The sequence below is a fragment of the Eutrigla gurnardus genome, assembly GCF_963514095.1.
Source record: "Eutrigla gurnardus genome assembly, chromosome: 21".
In the NCBI taxonomy this organism is placed as follows: Eukaryota; Metazoa; Chordata; class Actinopteri; order Perciformes; family Triglidae; genus Eutrigla; species Eutrigla gurnardus.
Window position 1 is genome coordinate 17,313,081 of NC_139932.1, and position 20,471 is coordinate 17,333,551.

The following is a 20,471-nucleotide window of genomic DNA, read 5'->3' on the forward strand; positions in this document are numbered from 1 at the left end:
AGCAGATAAGATGTAAATTCCGCCTGCGTCCGCGGCGTTCTTGTAATTGCCCCGGCCGGCAGCCTGTGATTGCAAACCGGCCCCGAGTGGCCCCGAGTCGTTGCCTCCGGGGCCGGCGGGGGGACGGACGAGCCCGCCGAGATTAAGTGGCGAGGGCCGGGCGGGGGTCAAATTGCTTTTTAAAATGCCACGGGTCTGAAAACGGAGCCGTCGGGCGCCACGGCGTGACTCGCTCAGGTGTTGTGTGGAGATTAATAAAATGAAACCTGCTTGAGCTTTAGTAGTCGTTTAAATGTGTCGTTACCGTCGCTCACCTCGACACTCGGATCTGGATTAAAGACCACGGAGGTGGTCAGGTGACACCGGCAGGAAGTCACGATCAACGCAGATTCAATAATAACTCATTTACGGTAAATATCACAGAAATACCAGGCTGAACCGCCTACAGCACAGCCTCGCACCTTCAACCAGACTCCATGCAGAAAACCAGCGATTTAACAGTAGTTAGTAGGTTCTACGATAGTAGCTCACATTAGTCCAGAGACCAGACCAGACTAGAAACCAGAGACCGTCTGTGGTCCCCCAGAGGTCTAGATAGTAGCTCACATTAGTCCAGACACCAGACCAGACTAGAAACCAGAGACCGTCTGTGGTCCAAACAACAAGGTTTCTGCTGTATTTATGTCTAGATGACCTTATATGGAGTGTTGATGGAGCAGCTACAATGTAAGCGTAGCCTAGCACCATCAACCAGACTCCATTCAGAAAACCAGCGTTTTAACAGTAGTTATCTTGTGGTCTTGCAGACAGACCTAACAAAGCATGACTCAGCACTTTTTCCTGATCACCATCATGATGGAGTTATTTCAGCATCCTGATTCCAGCGTCATTTGCAGGTATTTGAGTGTTTGTTTTCTAAGTTAGAAGCCGTCGTGGTTCTTGTTGAGAGTCTGCCGCTGCACTTTCATGATTTAACAGAACGTCTGATTCACGCGTGGGCAGCAGCGTGTTACGTGTTCGCTGAGGCGGCGGGACGCTGCCAGAGTCCAGTCTGCCGAAACGGACTGGCATCGAACAGACGTGCTTCTCCCTCTGTTCCCTCCGCCGCTCAGATCGGACCAGGAAGTCTGGGATCCAGGTCCTCGTCTGGGATGCTGCATTAGTTCAGAGGGGGAAGTTTGCTCTTAAAGTTTTCGTGGCTTGAACGGTGCAGATTTATTAAGTTATTTGTTGATGACGAGTGGTAAATTGTCGTTGAAAAACTAGGTAACCATGACAACCGCTCGCAAAATTGGGAGAAACTCTGGGAAATAGCCCGCTAAAGAAAAAAATACAGCGTGGAAACATTTTGATCAAATCAACGATCAACAAAAAATGTAAGTTTGCGGTGAAAAAATGCATCTGCCGACTTGTTTTTACACTTCGGGGCGACAAATAGCCCGGAAATCCGATAATTTGCTTTTTTTTTTGCCTCAACATAACTCCGAAGTTTTTTGTCTGTTTAGTTGCGAAGGTGTTTTCTGTCGGAGACCGGGATGTTTGGAAAGTAAAGTTTCCCTCTAAAGTTGCCTCTGCTCCATCACCAGACGGAGTTGACAGGTGGGTGGATGTGCTCTGTGTGAGGAGGATCCTCTTTGTGGACCCGGTTCTTTTCAGACCCCCTGCTCACATCTGACCAGCCACGGCTGCTTTGAGGCTGCCAGCAGGTTCAAAGAGCAGGAAGTGCCAAGCACTACCTCTCCATGTCCAGGCCTTTCAGCTCCCCCTTGTCAAAGAGCACCTCTGCTCCACTACAAAGTCTTTCTGGTCCGGACCCGGGTGGGGGGGCTCCAGGAAGGTGGGGCGGGAAATAAAGATTGATCTACAAAGGGGTCCCGTTCCCCCTGATGTGTCCGAGGCCGGAGGAATAACAGAGGCAGCGGGCAGAATCAGGAGTTTGAGCATTGAATCAACACCGGAGGTCAGAGACCAGGTCTAGGAGAGACCAGGTCCAGGAGAGACCACTATCCTTACATCAACTACGTGGAATATCAGACCCTGTGGATCTAAAGCTGTAGGATATCTTAGTTGCTAATTGCTTTGTCTTGGTAGCGAACTGTCAATCACCAGGTAGCTCCGCCCCCTCTTTCATTTCTTCCTGAAGAGTTCCACGATATTTGTTCATATTCGCAATTAAATTTCAGTACTTACCGATACCAAGTACCAATATGAGTACTTCATAATACAATAACGTTGTGTTATTTCCATCAGATAAACTTTCTGACTGTAACAAAATAAAAAATATAACTTTAGCAGAGTTTGCTGCAGGTTTGTTAATAATTAAAAGTTTAACTGTGCTTTCAGTTACAAGACAGACAAAATAATAAAATAAAAAGAAATCTAAGTAAGGCTCATTTAATAAAGAGAATAGCTCTCGTCCACCTTAACAGGTCAGTCCACCTTAAGTGTTCGTGAGACGGAGCAGCCAGAGTCGTTGCTAACATCGGACTAAACTCTTTCACTTCATTCAATCATTAGCTGTGTGACAACGAGACATGGGAACTTAGGTTGTGTCTCGTAGCGTTTACTTACGACAGATAAACTTTACCCACAATGCCATTCAACCTTCCTGAAGAGGCCTGCGTAATATTTGCAGGTTTGTTAATAATTAATGGTAAGTCACGTAATGGAGAATAGCGCTGGTCCACCTTAAAAGGTCAGTCCACTTTAAGTGTTGGTGAGACGGAGCAGCCAGAGTTGTTGCTAACTATGGGGCTAAACCTCTCTCCACTTTAGAATGTGCGGTAGCTTTCACGTGTTGTCATAGCAACGGCAAACATCCGGTCTCAGCAGAACCAAGCAACTCGTTTACGTCGGCTACGACAAATGAAAGCTACCGCTAGCATCGTAGCCCAACCGCCCCGATCAATAAACACCCATAAGATGACAACATGGCCTCGTATAAATATAACAAATAAACCAACAGACCAGATTTAAAACTTCTTTTCTCTGAATATTGCCCCCTCTCTCGCTCCATGTTTTTCTTCCTACAGTGGCCCTGAAACGCCGTCGTTAATATCTCACGTCTAATTCAGCATCGTGAAATGCTGCGCGAGAAAACGTAGAACGTGTGAGACGTCTTTGTTTAAAATCGGAGGAACAGGCGGGCGGACGTGAATCTACCGGCCTCCCAAGGAAACTGTCGGCCGTATCGATGTCCCACTGATTCAGGCTTTGTGTCTCACCCTCACCCGTCTCACCCCCCTCCCCTACAGAGCTACTTAATATGTCTGAGGGGCTCTGACGCTTCTCATCTGTAAAAGGCAGAGCACTTTTTCTTTTACCCACATTAGAGGAGGTGCTGGTGTGGGGGGGGGGAGGCCGGGTCGGGGGGGCTCTGCTGCTGCTCTGAAGTCAGCCTGGTGGGACCGGAGCTTTATTAGCTGGAGAGGAAGCCGGCGGAGTTGCGAGGGCCTAAGAACTTGGATGAGAGGAAGCTTTTGAAACTTCCCACATCGGCATTAGTGAGATGAGCTGCTATTCAGCGCTCGCTCTCCAACCACACACACACACACACACACACACACACACACACACACACACACACAAATAAACACACTCTTCCTTTTTATGTGCTGGTCCACGAGATGAGGCCGCGCTCTAATTGGTCCTGGGGGAGATTGGCAGGGTGAGCAGAGCAACGAGGAGGCCAGACAAACAACGGGGGAGGAGGAGGGAGGAGGAGGAGGGCCACCGCTCCACAAGTAGAGAGGCAGCGTTCACTCGCCGTCAGCAGCGATGCTCCGTTTAGACAAGTTCAGTGTCTAAATACTTCAGTTTCACCAGAACCAATGAATTCAATTTATTTAGAATGATTCTTCAGAGCGTCTCCGTGGTTACCGACGTTTACCGTCCCCACGGACGGACAGATGGGTGGAGGAGGAGGAAGGAGGAGGATGAAGGTGGAGGATGAGGATCAAGGTGGAGGAGGATGAAGGTGGATGAGGATGAGGAGGATGAAAGTGGATGAAGGTGGAGGATGAGGATGAAGGTGGAGGAGGATGAGGAGGATGAAAGTGGATGAAGGTGGAGGATGAGGATGAAGGTGGAGGAGGATGAAAGTGGATGAAGGTGGAGGATCAGGGATGAAGGTGGAGGAGGATGAAAGTGGATGAAGGTGGAGGATGAGGATGAAGGTGGAGGATGAAGGTGGAGGAGGAGGATGAGGAGGATGAAGGTGGTGTACCAACCTGCGGCCGACACCTTGGTCTTTCGCCCCGTCAGCAGTTTCTGCACCCGGCAGAGCTGCAGGTGGTTCTCGTGGCGCCGGGCGTTGTCATGGATACGCTGCGACACCTCGCCCACCGCGGCCGCCGCCCCTGAAGGAGACACACACACACACACACACACACACACACACACACACACACACACACACACACACACACACACACACACACACACACACACACACACACACACACACACACACACACACACACACACACACAATGTTATCTCAGAGTGCACCGTTTGGTCACATGACCTCCAAACTACTTGAGTCCTTTCCCAGGAAGCTTCCTGCGTCTCCGTGTTTATTGATATGGTTCATGTTTTTATGTCGTTCATGAAGCTGGTAAACAGCTGATCCACACTGACAACATCTATTTACATTATTATTTATTGATTATTATTATTATTAATTACACGTCAGTATTCACATCGTCATCAGCCGTGAGAACTTAAATACCCACACAGGCCCGAGTGTGTCGGGCTGTTTCTGTGTGTGTGTGTGTGTGTGTGTGTGTGGTCGTATTAATTAGAGGCGGTGCTGGTCTCCGGCGCGGCGGCCCATAATCCATTGCCCTTCTGCAAATCAGCTGAGCTGTCAGTCTGTAATTGTATGCAAACAGTAGCAGCCTCCAATCAGCAGCTCATTTGGTTAAATCAACCCATTTCCTCCACTGCTCCGTGTGTGTGTGTGTGTGTGTATTTTTTAAATAAATTTGCAAAAATAAATGTATTTTATATATATATATCATGTATAAATATTCTTATGAATAAAGTTACTAATCTTTGAATCTGTCCAGTACTTTGGTGGAAACTGAGGGGAAAAAGTGACGATATCATTGTAAAATATATTTAGATGCTATTAATGACTGCCTTAATGTCTTTCTAATGAATGTGCTGAATATAAATGTTTAATATTACCGCTGAATATTAAGACAGAAATGACAAGCAATGTTTATAATGGAAGATTATTAATTATTTATAAAAATAAAGAAAAAATATTCAGAAGCTGTCTGTTTGATTTTCACCATCATAATAAGCCAGAGGCTGATCCTATATGGGGGGTCCTTCAGCAAGCCTGGGAACCCCTTTCTAATGTACTTGGGTTTAATGTTAAAATAACAATGTATTGTATTACATATGTAAAAAATGTCCTCTTGTTTATTAAATTTCATCTAGTTTTTAATCGTTAATCGTCCTTCACACACTCTTTTCAAAACTTTATAAATCTAAAAAAGTAAAATGACGTTGGATTACTGCAAAGCGGCACTAAGCGTTTACAAGTGGCCTCATTAGCCGTTTAAATGAAAACAGGCTGAGCTGCTGTTCTTCGTGTTTCGGAGCTGAATCGCGATGAACCGGATCCTCGGGCGACTCGGCTGAGTCCCGCCTCCTAATTGGCTGCGTGACTTCCCGATGTAAAGCCGACGTCCTGCTCTGTACGTGTTTGGAATATCATCGCCCGGCGTTTTAGAAAAACAACAACTCATTAGACGTTAATAAAACATTCTGCAGACGTTTCCCTCCGCAGCGTGACTCCACTTATTCACTCTTTAGACCGCGCTTGACTTCACTGTTAACTCTCATTGTTGAGTCGGCCGCCGAGCCGGGGAGCGTTGCATCAGCTCGGCCTCGGTAACGGTTGCTACGGCGGCGTGAGAGAGAGACTGATGAAAAACTCCTGAAGCACTGCAATTACAACAATTAAATCCAGGCTGAATGCACTGCAGGGGGGAGGAGGGGGGAGGAGGGGGAGAAAACAAAGAAGAGGGAGAGCAAACTGACACAGAGCGGCACAACAAGAGAAAACAACAACAACAACAAAGCCTCTTGTGATTCTATCTGCAAGTTTGCTTAATCAGATACAATGTGATCTGTCTGCAGTTTCTGTTTGAAATAATTCCCTTTACAATACACACACACACACACACACACACACGCACACACGCACACACGCACACACACACACACACACACACACACACACACACACACACACACACACACACACAGTGTATAATGAGGAGGAAGCGGCGATGGAGCAGCACATTTAGAAACGTACCTTCATTTTAGTGTCGGCGGCCGTGTTAATGTGTAAGCGTCGGCAGCACATTAACACACACACACACATTAACACACACACACACATTAACACACACACACACATTAACACACACGCAGCAACGAGATTTTAATTGATACACATAAATAATTCCTTGTGTACATTTCAGCTCTCAGCAGCGTCGGGTTCGCTGTTTATCCCGACGATGGAAACGAGTCATTATTGTGAAGTCGAGGATTTTTTATTTATTAATACCCCCCCCTCCACGCTTAATATCCTCTGATCCGCTCCCAATTAATTATGTCAAAATCCACATCAAACCCGGAAACTGGCGCCGCACACCGAGCTCGGCCCGGCTTTCATTCCTCGGCTCGCCGGGCGCCGCGGCGACAACAACAACAAACGGGGAATGAAAGGAGAGCTCGCTCCTCTTTGTTCCTCAAATGAAGATAACGAGGAGCGCTCGCTGGCGACGAGGGACCGCCGGGAGGGAAGCGTGAGCAGGTTCGTTTGTTTACGTACTTAGGAGGGCGGAGCCTCACCTGAGAGCTGCAGGAACTCGGGGTCGTCGGGACTCGTGTTGGCCGTCAGGTCCTGCAGGAAGTGTTTGTACCTGAAACACAACGAGGTCAACATGACATACATCACCATCATCTTCGTCCCGTCACAACTACGAACATCTACGACGTATCGGAAAAACAAACGGAGCCGGAGAGGGGGCAATATTCAGAGAGAAAGTGGCAAAAGTTGTTAGTTTATAAAGTTTCTAAAGTGGCAAATTTGCGAGTTTCTCTTCTCTCTTTTTCATGATTATCTTGATAATGTCGTGAATCATTAATATTTAGGAAAAACCACAGAGAAGCTTTAAATGAACAAATAGACACCCAGCCTGATGAAGAGAACACGGAGGTAAAAAAGGACGAAGAATAATAAGTGGTCTAAAGAAACAGTTGTGCAGAGTGTCGTCTTCCTCGGGAATCTTTCTCCGTTTCACCGGGACGCCGCGACCTTGAACCGCATCGACGGTTGACATTGATTTCCAGTGTGCTGTCTGGCCTGGTTCTGGAGACTCAGTGGTGCCACCGAGAGAGGCCATTAGTGATCCTGGCAGACTGAACACCGCTGCCTCTGGTCCGGGTGGTGGATGTGACATGTGGGGGGGGGGGGGGGGGGAGATCCTTCAAGGGTCAACGTAACAGCCAAGTGTTACAGTCATCTTACTAACTAGTATTGGTAGAGACCTGTCAATCAGCAGGTAAGCCCCGCCCCCTAAAGCATCCCCTGCTTTCTGGTCTGGTGGACTCTAAATGGACCATAATGTACTAAATGAACATCATGCTGGATTGAAGAAGACTTGAAACTAGAGATTGAGACCATAAACTCATGTTTACAATGTTTACTGAGATAATACATCAAGAGAGAAGTAGGACCATTTTCTCATAGACTTCTATACAACCAGAGAGGAGTCGCCCCCTGGTGGCCAGCAGAGAGAAGTAGGACCATTTTCTCATAGACTTCTATACAACCAGAGAGGAGTCGCCCCCTGGTGGCCAGCAGGGAGAAGTAGGACCATTTTCTCATAGACTTCTATACAACCAGAGAGGAGTCGCCCCCTGGTGGCCAGCAGAGAGAAGTAGGACCATTTTCTCATAGACTTCTATACAACCAGAGAGGAGTCGCCCCCTGGTGGCCAGCAGAGAGAAGTAGGACCATTTTCTCATAGACTTCTATACAACCAGAGAGGAGTCGCCCCCTGGTGGCCAGCAGAGAGAAGTAGGACCATTTTCTCATAGACTTCTATACAACCAGAGAGGAGTCGCCCCCTGGTGGCCAGCAGAGAGAAGTAGGACCATTTTCTCATAGACTTCTATACAAGCAGAGAGGAGTCGCCCCCTGGTGGCCAGCAGAGAGAAGTAGGACCATTTTCTCATAGACTTCTATACAACCAGAGAGGAGTCGCCCCCTGGTGGCCAGCAGAGAGAAGTAGGACCATTTTCTCATAGACTTCTATACGACTAGAGAGGAGTCGCCCCCTGGTGGCCAGCAGAGAGAAGTAGGACCATTTTCTCATAGACTTCTATACAACCAGAGAGGAGTCGCCCCCTGGTGGCCAGCAGAGAGAAGTAGGACCATTTTCTCATAGACTTCTATACGACTAGAGAGGAGTCGCCCCCTGGTGGCCAGCAGAGAGAAGTAGGACCATTTTCTCATAGACTTCTATACAACCAGAGAGGAGTCGCCCCCTGGTGGCCAGCAGAGAGAAGTAGGACCATTTTCTCATAGACTTCTATACAACCAGAGAGGGGTCGCCCCCTGGTGGCCAGCAGAGAGAAGTAGGACCATTTTCTCATAGACTTCTATACAACCAGAGAGGGGTCGCCCCCTGGTTTCACCCCCCTAACTGGAGTGATGTATGACATCGTCATGACAGCGAGACACTACATCACTGACACAGCAAGACCAGCAACTCATCCCAGCATGCCCCTGGGGAAGAGGTCAAAGGTCATCATGCAGGAATCAGTGGTCAGCCGTAGGCGTCGTCGAAAGGTTTGGGCCCTGAAAATAAGGCAGGTTCCTGCTGCATTAGCATGAATTTAAAAAGGAGCTGAAGTGCAGAACAGCAGGTTAGCTCATGGGAGGGGGGGGGGGGGCATTGTTCTTGTAGTCCATTACTCATTGGAAATGAAACAGAAGCCAAACAAGATCCAATTAAGCCTCCTTCAATTAAGAGACACTTAAAAAGGGAAACAATTCCACTTCCTCCTCTTCTTGTCTCGTCGTGTAATAACAAATACATTACAGGCATTATTAGCGGCGATGCCCTCGTTCTTATTAAAGGAGCGGGAGATGAAAAATCTAATTAAAGCAACTGCGCGTAACAAAAAAAAAAGGAAAAGAAAAAGAAAAGGGGGAACACTCTAATGAGCATTATTACGGCACATTTCAAATAATGTAAACGGAGCTCGCTCGTTTAGCCGCCCTGTCCCGCTCATTAGGGCAACAGCAAAGAACAGGATAATGAGACAATAACGTAATCTGAGTCGCGTTTACGACAGTTCACATATTCTAATGCAGGCTGCGCTAATTCCTCTACACTATGCAGATGATATGCAGGTTTCTCGCGGGGTCATCTGGGCTTCTGCACACACGTCAGTAAAAAGAAAAGACACCGAAGGAAATATCTGTCTAATTATTTTTGCTTCCCCGTACAACGCATTAAGGATTCAAATTTGTAATTAAGAGACAAGATGCACTGGCAGGCTTCGGCACGGGTTAGTGAACATGGCACGGGGCTTCTGGGTAATTACTCAACTTTAATAGCTTAAAGGAAAAAAAGGGGAAATGCACATCGGCGGTAAATACAGAAGACCGGAGATATACCCGCCACTGTCCAAAAAACTAGGGCAATTAAAATGTAATGTGAAGTGATTGTTGAAGTCTTATCTGCTGCTGAACGGGTGACTAACGGGGGATTTGCTCAAAGACGAAGCAACGGTTAAATGTAGACGTTAGGAAACACGTTCCAGTCAAACTGCCGGAGCGGCGTGATGTTCTGTCAGCCGGAGAACGACTTCCTCTACTGTCCCAGCGTACGTATCGCTACCAGGAGACCTCCGGGTCTTAGAAGTGAAGCCGAGGCTGGAGTGCCTTAAACCACACTACAAAACCACACTCTATTCACTAACCCTAAACACGCTCCTCTAACGACTCACAAAAACAAAACGTTGCCTCGAGGCACTTTGCTGCCTCACTTCAAAACGCGGCAATGACCCGCGGAGGACGACTGGCATGCAACAGGGAACCATCAACGGGGAACCAGGACCAGGTACCTGCAGAGCATCGGGGGGCCACTTAAGGAAAACCTCCAATTTTAGCTGAATTATATAAAAAAAAAAGCAGCATTGAATGGCGGCGGTGACCTCGCGTTGGAGGAGCTCGCCGTGTTCAGGGAAAAACTACCCGAGCAACATAAAGCCGGCAATTTGAAATCCCACCTTGACAACTGAAAGACAAAATCAACACTCGTCAATGTGGGCAGAGAAACTGACAATGACCCCGCCGACCTCGGAGCTGGACGGCCTTCACAGGGAGCGGCGCTTGGTTACGCTGAACGCTGCTCAGCTCAGAGCAAATATCTCCCAAGGCCTCGGAGCACCGCATCTCTATTATCGACACACACACGGCGATACGGGCGGAGAGCGCCGCTATTCACCGCCACAATCAGCCGGAGACCCCATCACTGTCATAATGGCCGCCTCGGCGGGGGAGGAGGCCGACTCCTGCTCCAGCCGCTCCACTGAATGCCACTTAATAAAGGCAATGATTTTATTCCTCCCCCAGCAGCGACATAAGTATCCGCACTCCGGGGCCGCCGCCGCTCGCCATCCATCATCCTTGAATGGTGATAAGTGACAACAATTTCCTGCTATTCTCATGCCGGCCGCCGCCGAGCCGGAGAGCAAGGTAAAGCCGGCCGGCGGACGATTATCTGAACCCGACGCCACTTAAAATCATCACACAATTAGACGACCCCTCGAGTCCGGCGCCGAGTTTCACCGAAAGAAAGACGGAGGAATCGATGGAGGTGACGGGGGAGGGGGGGGGGGGAGGGAGAGAGAGGGAGAAAGAGAGAGAGGAAGGGGGAGAGAGAGAGGAAGGGGGAGAAGGAGAGGCTAATTCATTCAAGTTTCTTAACCCAAAAACTCAATTTTACAAGATGACATTTGAATGCATCACAGCGTCAGCATCGTCTGTCTGAATTGGTTTTTGTTTTCTATTTGAGTAAAGCGTCCTTTGCTCTCATTAAAGGTGCTCCATCAATTAAAATTATTAGCATTATTAGCATTTTTAGCATTAACCTATGCCATTTTCATAATTTGCCGTTTTGGTTCTTAGGACGTCGCTAACGCTGAAGTCTGCACAACTAGGTCTTTGTGGTGTAGTTCTGGTGCTCGGTATCGGCTAGGGGCGGGTTACCTAAGATTTCATTGTGATTTTAATCATTTTGCGATATGCTGAGATATATTGCGATAAATTGCCTTTTTTTAAACTGCAAATGATGCGGTTTGTTTTGACCAACTTCCTGCCAATCAGCTGACTTTTACTTTTACCTAACCTCAGCACCATCTAGTGGACGGAATAGTAATTGTTACCAAAGGGTTTAATTTGCATTTGCAATAATAAAAGATTGATACTTTGCATCCGTGTAATTATCCACTATTCCCAGGTAAAATATCACGTTGCCTCACTTCATCAATGTTTCCCTCCAACGCTCGTAACGGCGCTGTGTTTTCCAACTCTTGGAACGCTGCGTTCAGAGTTTCCTCGTTATCGATGAAAGCGAAACACGACTAAGATCTCCAGTTAAGCGTCTCAGATGTCAAAGCAAGGGGTCACCACGTCTCGGAGACAGCCGTCTCCACGGTGACGGGTGGATGTAGCACTCGGCTGTACATCTGGAGGGACGGGAACGACTAATTACAGAAACCAGGCGGCTTGATGAACCGCCGTCAGATTGCCGTTTCTCTTCCTCGTTCCACTAATTAACAAGCGAGATCAAGACCGCGTGAAATCACAGCCGGCGAAGGAAAACAAATATTGTGCGCAAACAAACAAAAATAAAAAGGGAGATTTTGACAGTTTTCTGGACAGTCTGAGTACGAAGGCGGCAGCTACATGAAATAATAATAATTACATCTGTCGCAAGAAAGCCATACGTTGATCTGTGCGACGGGTGACTGAAGGAAAACAACCCAAACAGCAAAAAACAGGAAGTCAAGCGTGGAATCTGTGACCCGTCTCCGGCGGCAACGCAAACAGTTTGTTGTTTGAGGAGGAAAAGAGAAATATTTCATAGGAGTTGAACAGCGATTACAAAGAGACAATAGCAGGAACCGTGTAGTTAAATCAAAGGGGCTCCAACATGACGCCCTGCTGGAATGAAACCATGGCAACGATCAAACAGGAAAAGTGATGGAATAATAGATGAAAGAACAAGAAGACTGGTTTTCCTATTAATCAAGATGTTAAAATGGATGTAATTAAAATGTACATGGAGCCTAGTGGCTCTGTTCTTGAGTGAATGTGATTTATTTGATAGTTAACTTCAGATTTGTAACCAGATTTCCCATTAAACGGGTTTTAATAAGACTTTTTTTGTTTTTGTAAAACAGCGCCCCCACCGGCCCATCAGTACCCGTCAGGTGGAGAGTGGTACTGCACGCAGGGAGACAAAAAGACGCTAAATGATAATAAATCCAGAGGAAGTTCTGTGAGAAGTTAAGAGGGAAAGCTGCTAAAAGCTAAACTTAAAGTCAGACCAGTTAGTCTGTGAATTTAAAATACTAAAAAAGAAAAGGGAACTCTTACTGGTCGATTCGCTGGACAGGAAGTTGCAGCAAGTCCTCCAGCTTGAGGTTCTTGAACTCTGGCCGGTCTTCCTGCAGGCTCTTGAAGCGTCTGAAGGCCTTGTTCTTCTTCAGCTGCACCTGTACGACACACACATGGTGGTGATGATGATGATGGTGATTTTAATGATTATAATGATGATGATGATGGCGTGTTGTTACCGTGAGCGTCCTCCTGGCGTCGTACACGTTGTCCACGTACGTGTTGTAGTGATGCAGCAGCGGACACATCTGCTGGAAGCCGCGGCCGAAGTATCCGTTCTCCACGTGGACGAGCAGAGATCTGCAAACGACCACAAACAGGTGAGAGATCGTAAAATACAAACATGTATCTCCATCTATAATAATGCCTGTCCTGTTTGTTTCTACCTCTCTGATACGCCATCGTAAGAAAACAGCATTTCCTGCCTTTTCTGCACGAAACATCACTTAAATCGCAGCTCTAATTTAGCTTTTTGGGCTCTCAGTAAAAAAACAGCACACACGCTGACCTCACAGCTGCCATCAACCAATCGCTGTGGAGTATTTTTTTCAGGGCGAAGCAAACAGGGCAACTGCTCGTTATCCTCCACGCCGCTGCGGGAGGAGGTGGCACAAGTAAGCGTTTTTTAAATGTGCGGCATATTTGTTGTGTGCATGGAGGCTCTTCTTCCTTTCATCCCCCCAGTGAGCATTTAGCCTCCAGTCAAACCACATTGGACTTTGAGTTAGTGCACATTACTGCCTCACGATGCTCCGCTGATCCGCATCAACCGAGCTCACATAAGACGCCGCCGCCACGACGAGCGCTCGCAGGAAGTGAGTTCAGAGGATCCCCCTCGGTTTAAGGGGCGAGGTGTCATTCTTGAGGAGGCCCTCACGTCTTTAGTGGAGGGGGGGGGGACCAACACGGCGGTGCTCTACCTTCAGGGCACTTTGTAGTGGGAGCATGGCGGCTGAACTCGGCGAGGGGGGAGGAGGAGGGAGGAGGAGGGAGGAGGAGGGAGGAGGGGAGAAAACAACGGGATCAAGGCGGAGGCAAAGCAGTCGTTCAGCCTGTCAGGCACATTACAGTAACACGGACGCAATCGGTTGGGGGTGTTGACACTTGTGAAGGAGCTTGTTATCCAAACTTAGAGTTAGTACCACACACACACACACACACACACACACACACACACACACACACACACACACACACACACACACACACACACACACACACACACACACACACACACACACACACACACACACACACACACACACACACACACACACACACACACACACACACACACACACACACACTAATGATGTTCCCAGAGACTTCTGTTTGGAAACGCTGCAGCAGAAAGGAGCACTTTTGCCCGTTGAAGTTGATTTAAATAGATTTTAATGAAGTTGTGCACCAAAGGTAGCCTCTGTTCATAATCAGGAGACGCAGGAGCAGCCGGGAGACTTCTAACGAGGGCAAAGGGCGGGAAAAACTCCGTTTCCGTCTTCTTCCTTCCTCCTCTTTTTTTTTTCCGCCTCTCACTGCCAGAGGCTATTATGATAAATATGAAATTATGGATTACATTTTTTATATATTTATTTTGTATAATTTCACACAGCAATTAAATTGTCTGGCCATCAGCAGCGGGGACGGAGATAAAAAAATTAGCATTCTGCACGTGTGACGCGTTAATCCAAATTAATTCGGGAGCAGCATCAGGATGTGACCTCGACCACGGGATTCAGGCCACGGCGCCTTCATGGAGGGGGCGGGGCTTCAGCAGGAGGACAGCGTTAAACATAAAGGGTTAGTTGATGAAATAAATAAACAGAATCCCAGAGAACACAACAAAGCAGCAATTTGTTGCTCTACATGAGATTGTTGCTGCGATGACTCGACGCTCATTGCCCCCCCCCCCCCATGATGCCTGTTTGTCATGTGAGCAGCGGAGAATAATTGGGTTGCTCCTCCAGCCGCCTGCCTCTGTTCTCCACGCCGTATCAATATATTCACACCAGCCTTTTTTAGTTATGTAACTCCGCCGGGCCTAATGAAGGCGGGAATCCGCCCCCCCACTCCCGAGTTAAGTCAATAACGACGGGGAAACATCGGATGGATGGATGCTATCAGAGACGAGAGGCTGCCGAGGTTTCTGCCACTCAAGTGCGTTCTCGCTGCGTTCAGCTCGTCTGGAGGACTAGAGTATTCTTCCTCTCACGCCGGATCATTCCTGTTTATCATCATTTAAATCACCACGTTACACGTTTAAGTCCCAGATCCCTCAGGAACCAGACCCCGTCCTGTCCTGGGTTCATCATCCAGAGCTGGATTCACTGGATCTAGCGAGACCCACATGGGCTGGTTCACCTCAGCTGGAGGAACCAGAATAACAATAATAATGAAGACGTATGGGAGACGCAGAGCCATTTATCCATCAGGCGGTGAATTCATACTTCAATCTTCACTGTGTGTGTGTGTGTGTGTGTATGTGTGTGTGTGTGTGTGTGTGTGTGTGTGTGTGTGGGGGGGACAGGAAGTGGGATTCCCCAATCACAAGTTGGCTTAATTTAACACACTCTGTCACGACGTGTGGTCGAGATCAGCGAGGGGTTCAGGAATCCTACAGGTACGATATCCAACATACCCGGGGCTCAGACAGGCAGACAGACAGGCAGACAGACAGGCAGACAGACAGGCAGACAGAAGACTTAAAACCCAGCGAGGATACTAAATATAAATAAACTAAATATTGTTTTCATAGAAATGATCAAAGTTTAAATTTTACCACCTTGGAACAAAAAAATTCAGAGATCCATGGCGAGCCCTATTTTTCCTGGCGTATTGATTTATCGGCTCGGCGGGCGAATCCGAAGCCTCGGCGCGTTCACATCAAACACCCACCTTTTTATTTTTTTATTTCATTTAGAAAACTTTCTGAAGTCTTTCAGGTGCACTCAGAGGTTTTACAGCCAGATCGATGTGACGATGTCTGGACTCCCGGCGGGTCAGCTGGTTTCACGGCAACAACAACGCTCGTTAGAGCCGATCCCCGTTAACGTCTCCATCAACGACCCCGGCTAACAGGGAGATAAGGACCACCACGCTTGGGGAGTTCCTCAAAACCAGCAATCCTCAACATCCCACAGATACGGTGTAAATTATTCAGAGCATACTTACTGGTTCAGTGAATGGATGGCTTTAATTGAGCTGAAGATGCTTTCTCTAACGTCCGGCCGCAGGGTTCCTTTGGCCTTCAGGATCTCCACGAAGTACTGAAGGGCGAGAGAGCACCGGGAGACAGAGAGAGAGAGAGAGAGAGAGAGAGAGAGAGAGAGGTGTTATTCCCTCACAATGTTGTTTTGATAAGGAGGCGTTAAAAACCCGATACACGGCAAGTATCGATCTTTTATCATATTAACTATTAATGTTGCAAACAAGTTAAACCTTTTGGTAGCAGTTGCTTCTTCTGTCCACTAGAGGGAGCTGGGTGTTTTTTCTGGTGTGTAAAGTTGGTTGAAACAGAAGCCCCTTTTAGACGGCCGTTATTCTGCCCCGTCGTCAGTGGAAACGCTCGCCGTAACAGAATATTACCCTCTGAGACGCCACCGGAGGTCGTCACAGAAGACGCGTTACCACGGCGACCATTTAACGAGCTCAAAGCGTAGACCTATCTAAACGGGTTCGCGTCATATCTCGACTCCCCTTACCACCATTGCATCGGAATCGTCTGAAAGGGAGATGGATGGATGTGAGACGGCAGACAGACAGACAGACAGGCAGACAGACATCCACGCTGCTGTACATCGGCCTCATAGAAGCAGCACGCTGCCGCCGCCGTCAGCGAGCGACAGCTGTGCCGGTCTCACGTCATTTGAAGTGAAGATGGGATTAGCAAATGGAAAGTGCATTAGGCCTAAAAATGAGCCCTAATTGGAGTGAACGGGTGGAGAGTGAGTAATTGTGTAGAAATGAGGCTGCAGTGGTGGGTGAAGAAGTCTGTTCTCTCCGCGGGGAGGCGGAGCGCCGCCGCCGCCGGGCGTGTGTTAATATCATTCTATCTATTCTACGTTTGTTTGGCTCCTGAGAACGTAGACTTCTACCCGTTATTATATTCATACGCTAACGGTGACTGTATATAAAGAGTGGAAGTCGTCATGGCGACGTCACCCTACGGTCCGTGGAAGACCATTCTAAAGCCTCGGGAGGAAGTGACCATATTTGGACGGTGGAGGAGCGACGGGTGGATCAGCAGCACCCGTACTGGATCTGAAGTTTCTATAATTCAAGGTCAACTTTACAGCTAAGTGTTAAAGACCTGTCAATCAGCAGGTAAGCCCCGCCCCCAAAGCATCCCCTGCTTTCTGGTCTGGTGGACTCTAAATGGACCAGAATGTACTAAATGAACATCATGCTGGATTGAAGAAGTTGTTTTATCTTAAACGTCCCTCTGTTGTGATGTCATACGGGGGCGGTACGTTACCGTGGTGACCAGCTCCAGCTGTTGACAGTAGCGTTGTTCTGTCTGAACCAGCTCTTTGGCGGTCCGGCTGCGTTTCCTCTCCCAGCGGTCCCTCTGCTCCTGGATACTGGTTCCCCCGAGGGGACCGGGAGGACCAGGACAGAAACTCATGGTGGTGTTGAGGAGGAGGAGGAGGTCACTGCAGAGACACAAACAACAAGGGTCATGTGAGATCAGAACCTGTATCTTTGTCTTTCATTTGTTCAATGATTGAATACTTTCGGACGTTTGAACTATTGATCATAGTTATCGGGATAATCGTAAATATGATCATGAGTGACTTTAAAACGTTTATTTATTGATCCGTTAATTATGCAGGGAGGCCTTATGATTGTTGATCATCTTATTTATTATTTGATTGTTTTTCTTATTGTAACACGATACAAATATTTCTCTCATAAACTGTGAAGTGATTCTATTTTAAGATGTTTAAGAGTATTTTGATGATTATATGATTAACATGGTGAATTATTCTGGCAGGAAACTTGGGACGTGAAGTCGTCCCACGTCTAAACGATCGTAACCCTTTATTACGATAATCCCGGGAGTCCCATTCACACTGTTGGTGACTGATGTCCTTTAACCAGCTGTGGTCGCCGTGACGTCGCCCCCCCTCCTCCTCCTCCTCCTCCGGCCGACCTCTGGCCACGGAGAGGAGGAGGAGGAGGAGCGTGGGCGTCCTCGCTGCATCCTCTCATTAGTGCCGTCTCCTTTGTGTCGGCGAGTGACGGGTGGGCAGAGAGAGCTTTAGCAGCAATTAACCCCGGCGTGTCCCCGAGGGGCCGCACTGTAAACAAGGAGGCCCCGATCAATGCTAACCAGGGTGACACCTCTCCCACGGGGAGGACGAGCTCCACCACGGAGCACCCAGTCACCCGTTAGACAGGAGATCCACCGCTTCACGGGCCGGGACAGGAAGTACAGGTCAGGGACAGGAAGTACAGTTCAGGAACAGGAAGTACAGTTCAGGGACAGGAGAACAAGAAGTCAAGTTCAGGGACAGGAAGTACAGTTCAGGGACAGGAGAACAAGAAGTCAAGTTCAGGGAGAGGAAGTACAGGTCAGGGACAGGAAGTACAGATCAGGGACAGGAAGTACAGTTCAGGGACAGGAGAACAAGAAGTCAAGTTCAGGGACAGGAAGTACAGTTCAGGGACAGGAAGTACAGTTCAGGGACAGGAGAACAAGAAGTCAAGTTCAGGGACAGGAAGTACAGTTCAGGGACAGGAAGTACAGGTCAGGGACAGGAAGTACAGTTCAGAGACAGGAGAACAAGAAGTCAAGTTCAGGGACAGGAAGTACAGTTCAGGGACAGGAAGTACAGGTCAGGGACAGGAAGTACAGTTCAGGGACAGGAGAAAAAGAAGTCAAGTTCAGGGACAGGAAGTACAGTTCAGGGACAGGAGAACAAGAAGTCAAGTTCAGGGACAGGAAATACAGTTCAGGGACAGGAGAACAAGAAGTCAAGTTCAGGGACAGGAAGTACAGTTCAGGGACAGGAAGTACAGGTCAGGGACAGGAAGTACAGTTCAGGGACAGGAGAACAAGAAGTCAAGTTCAGGGACAGGAAGTACAGTTCAGGGACAGACAGGAGGAGTCCACTCCTATAAGCAGATGTTTGAAACATCATGTTAGATTTAAACATAAATTAGATGTTCCCTCTAACAAACTTTGGTTTTGTGTCATACCGTCGTCAAAACTGACAGAAAAATCTGATTTAAGCGACATTTCAAATCTGTGAATCACGACATTTCAGTTTAGACAACATTTGACAGTGAGACGGTTACCCGTCTGTCTGAACTGGCTTGTTTTTGTGGTCGACCTGTTTAAACATGAGAGCTGAGTGAGATAACACAGGAATGCTCATTCACAAAAAAAAACCCTGCCCAACATGCCGGGTTTGATTCAAGCTTAAATAACTAGATAACGTCTGTGAACGTAGAAAACTCTCACAAGATCCACAGAAATATAATCACCAACTATGTTCATCATCAAAAGTCCCTTTTCAGTCCCTCAAATATGGAGATATTCTTTTCTCTGTTCTATCATAGATGTCATCACATACAACACACATTTCAAGACCTTTATTCTAAATCCAAGCACTTTTCAAACCTTGAAAACACCACACTAACATTCAAGTGTTTTCAAGGACTTCCAGCACCGTACCAACCCCGAATCAGACAAATAAACAGCTTTAAAATATCTGTATGTGCTTTTTAATTCTTATATTATTATAGTTGTTTTTATGATGGGAAATTCTGTCGTCTGACTTCCGGTGTCCCAAATATGTGAAATACTCTCAAACGCCGCGTGACACAGAAATAAAAATAATAAATAAACTTCAGTTTTACGTTATTATTTCTGTTATTAGTCAACGTCATCACATTTATGGCAGCTGACGTCACGTCGGCGTGACTTCCCGGTCGAAAAGGACCGTTTGTCTCTGTTATTACGAGGAAGCGACATAAAGCAACGGCCGTGACATTTTAAACAACGAACGCATTACGAGTTAAAGAAGCGTTACGGTGCTATGACGACATAAACCCGGTGTTTACGGGGCTAACATGCCGCTATGCGGCCGCAACGACGGGCTTACCTTCGGCGTAACGTCTCAACTTTTTCAACCGAGGCGCTCTTTTTTGGTTTAAGCTTCCTGTTTCCGGGGGTTGCGTTGTTGACGTGCACGCTGGTTGGCTGGCTCCGCACAATCACCGGAAGTACCTCCCCTCCTCTCTGAACTTCACATAACATGTTAAAATCTGATATATTTTAAATAAATACTTTGTTTTTAATGTATTTTAGATTATCTATATATTTTTTATTATTTTTATTATTATTATTAATATGATGTCAGATCCCGTTAACCTTTCAAAAAAGCACACCGTCATTTTCCTATGATGATTATTCATTAGTGCAGCATTCAGCATTCTGCACTAATTGTAAAATTGTAAATATTATATTACGGTGCATATGTATATAGTGTCTTTTTATTTTATTTATTCTTTCTTTTCTTTTTACTTTTTTTTCTTTTTTTCAATCTTTTTGAATATTTTAAACTAACTTAAAACAGGGTGAATATTTTAAATATGTTTTTTAAGTTACTATGCTTCAAATAAGGAAACTTGAAAAATGCTCTTTGGGTGTTTAAGATTAAGACGTGAACTTCTCCTCGCCTTGTTTTTTCTTCTCCGACCTTCAGCAGATTTTTCAGCCTGTAAAGTTGCATCTGTTTTTTCT

General features: G+C 47.0%; 1 protein-coding gene across 2 annotated transcripts in view; it reads right to left on the bottom strand.

The window, feature by feature from the left end:
- arhgef39 (Rho guanine nucleotide exchange factor (GEF) 39) overlaps positions 1 to 19,858 on the bottom strand; it is a 28,942-nt gene extending 9,084 nt beyond the window's left edge. The window contains exons 1-7 of one of the 2 annotated variants that reach the window (XM_084038336.1): positions 19,831 to 19,858; positions 17,196 to 17,373; positions 15,893 to 15,987; positions 12,901 to 13,021; positions 12,701 to 12,819; positions 6,874 to 6,944; positions 4,230 to 4,358 (exon numbers count right to left, since the gene is read on the bottom strand). In XM_084038336.1, coding sequence (XP_083894462.1) covers positions 4,230 to 4,358; positions 6,874 to 6,944; positions 12,701 to 12,819; positions 12,901 to 13,021; positions 15,893 to 15,987; positions 17,196 to 17,345 — 685 coding nt within the window. In that variant the 5' untranslated portion in view covers positions 17,346 to 17,373; positions 19,831 to 19,858. The other variant, XM_084038337.1, reaches the window with a different exon arrangement.
- Positions 19,859 to 20,471: the final 613 nt, after the last annotated feature.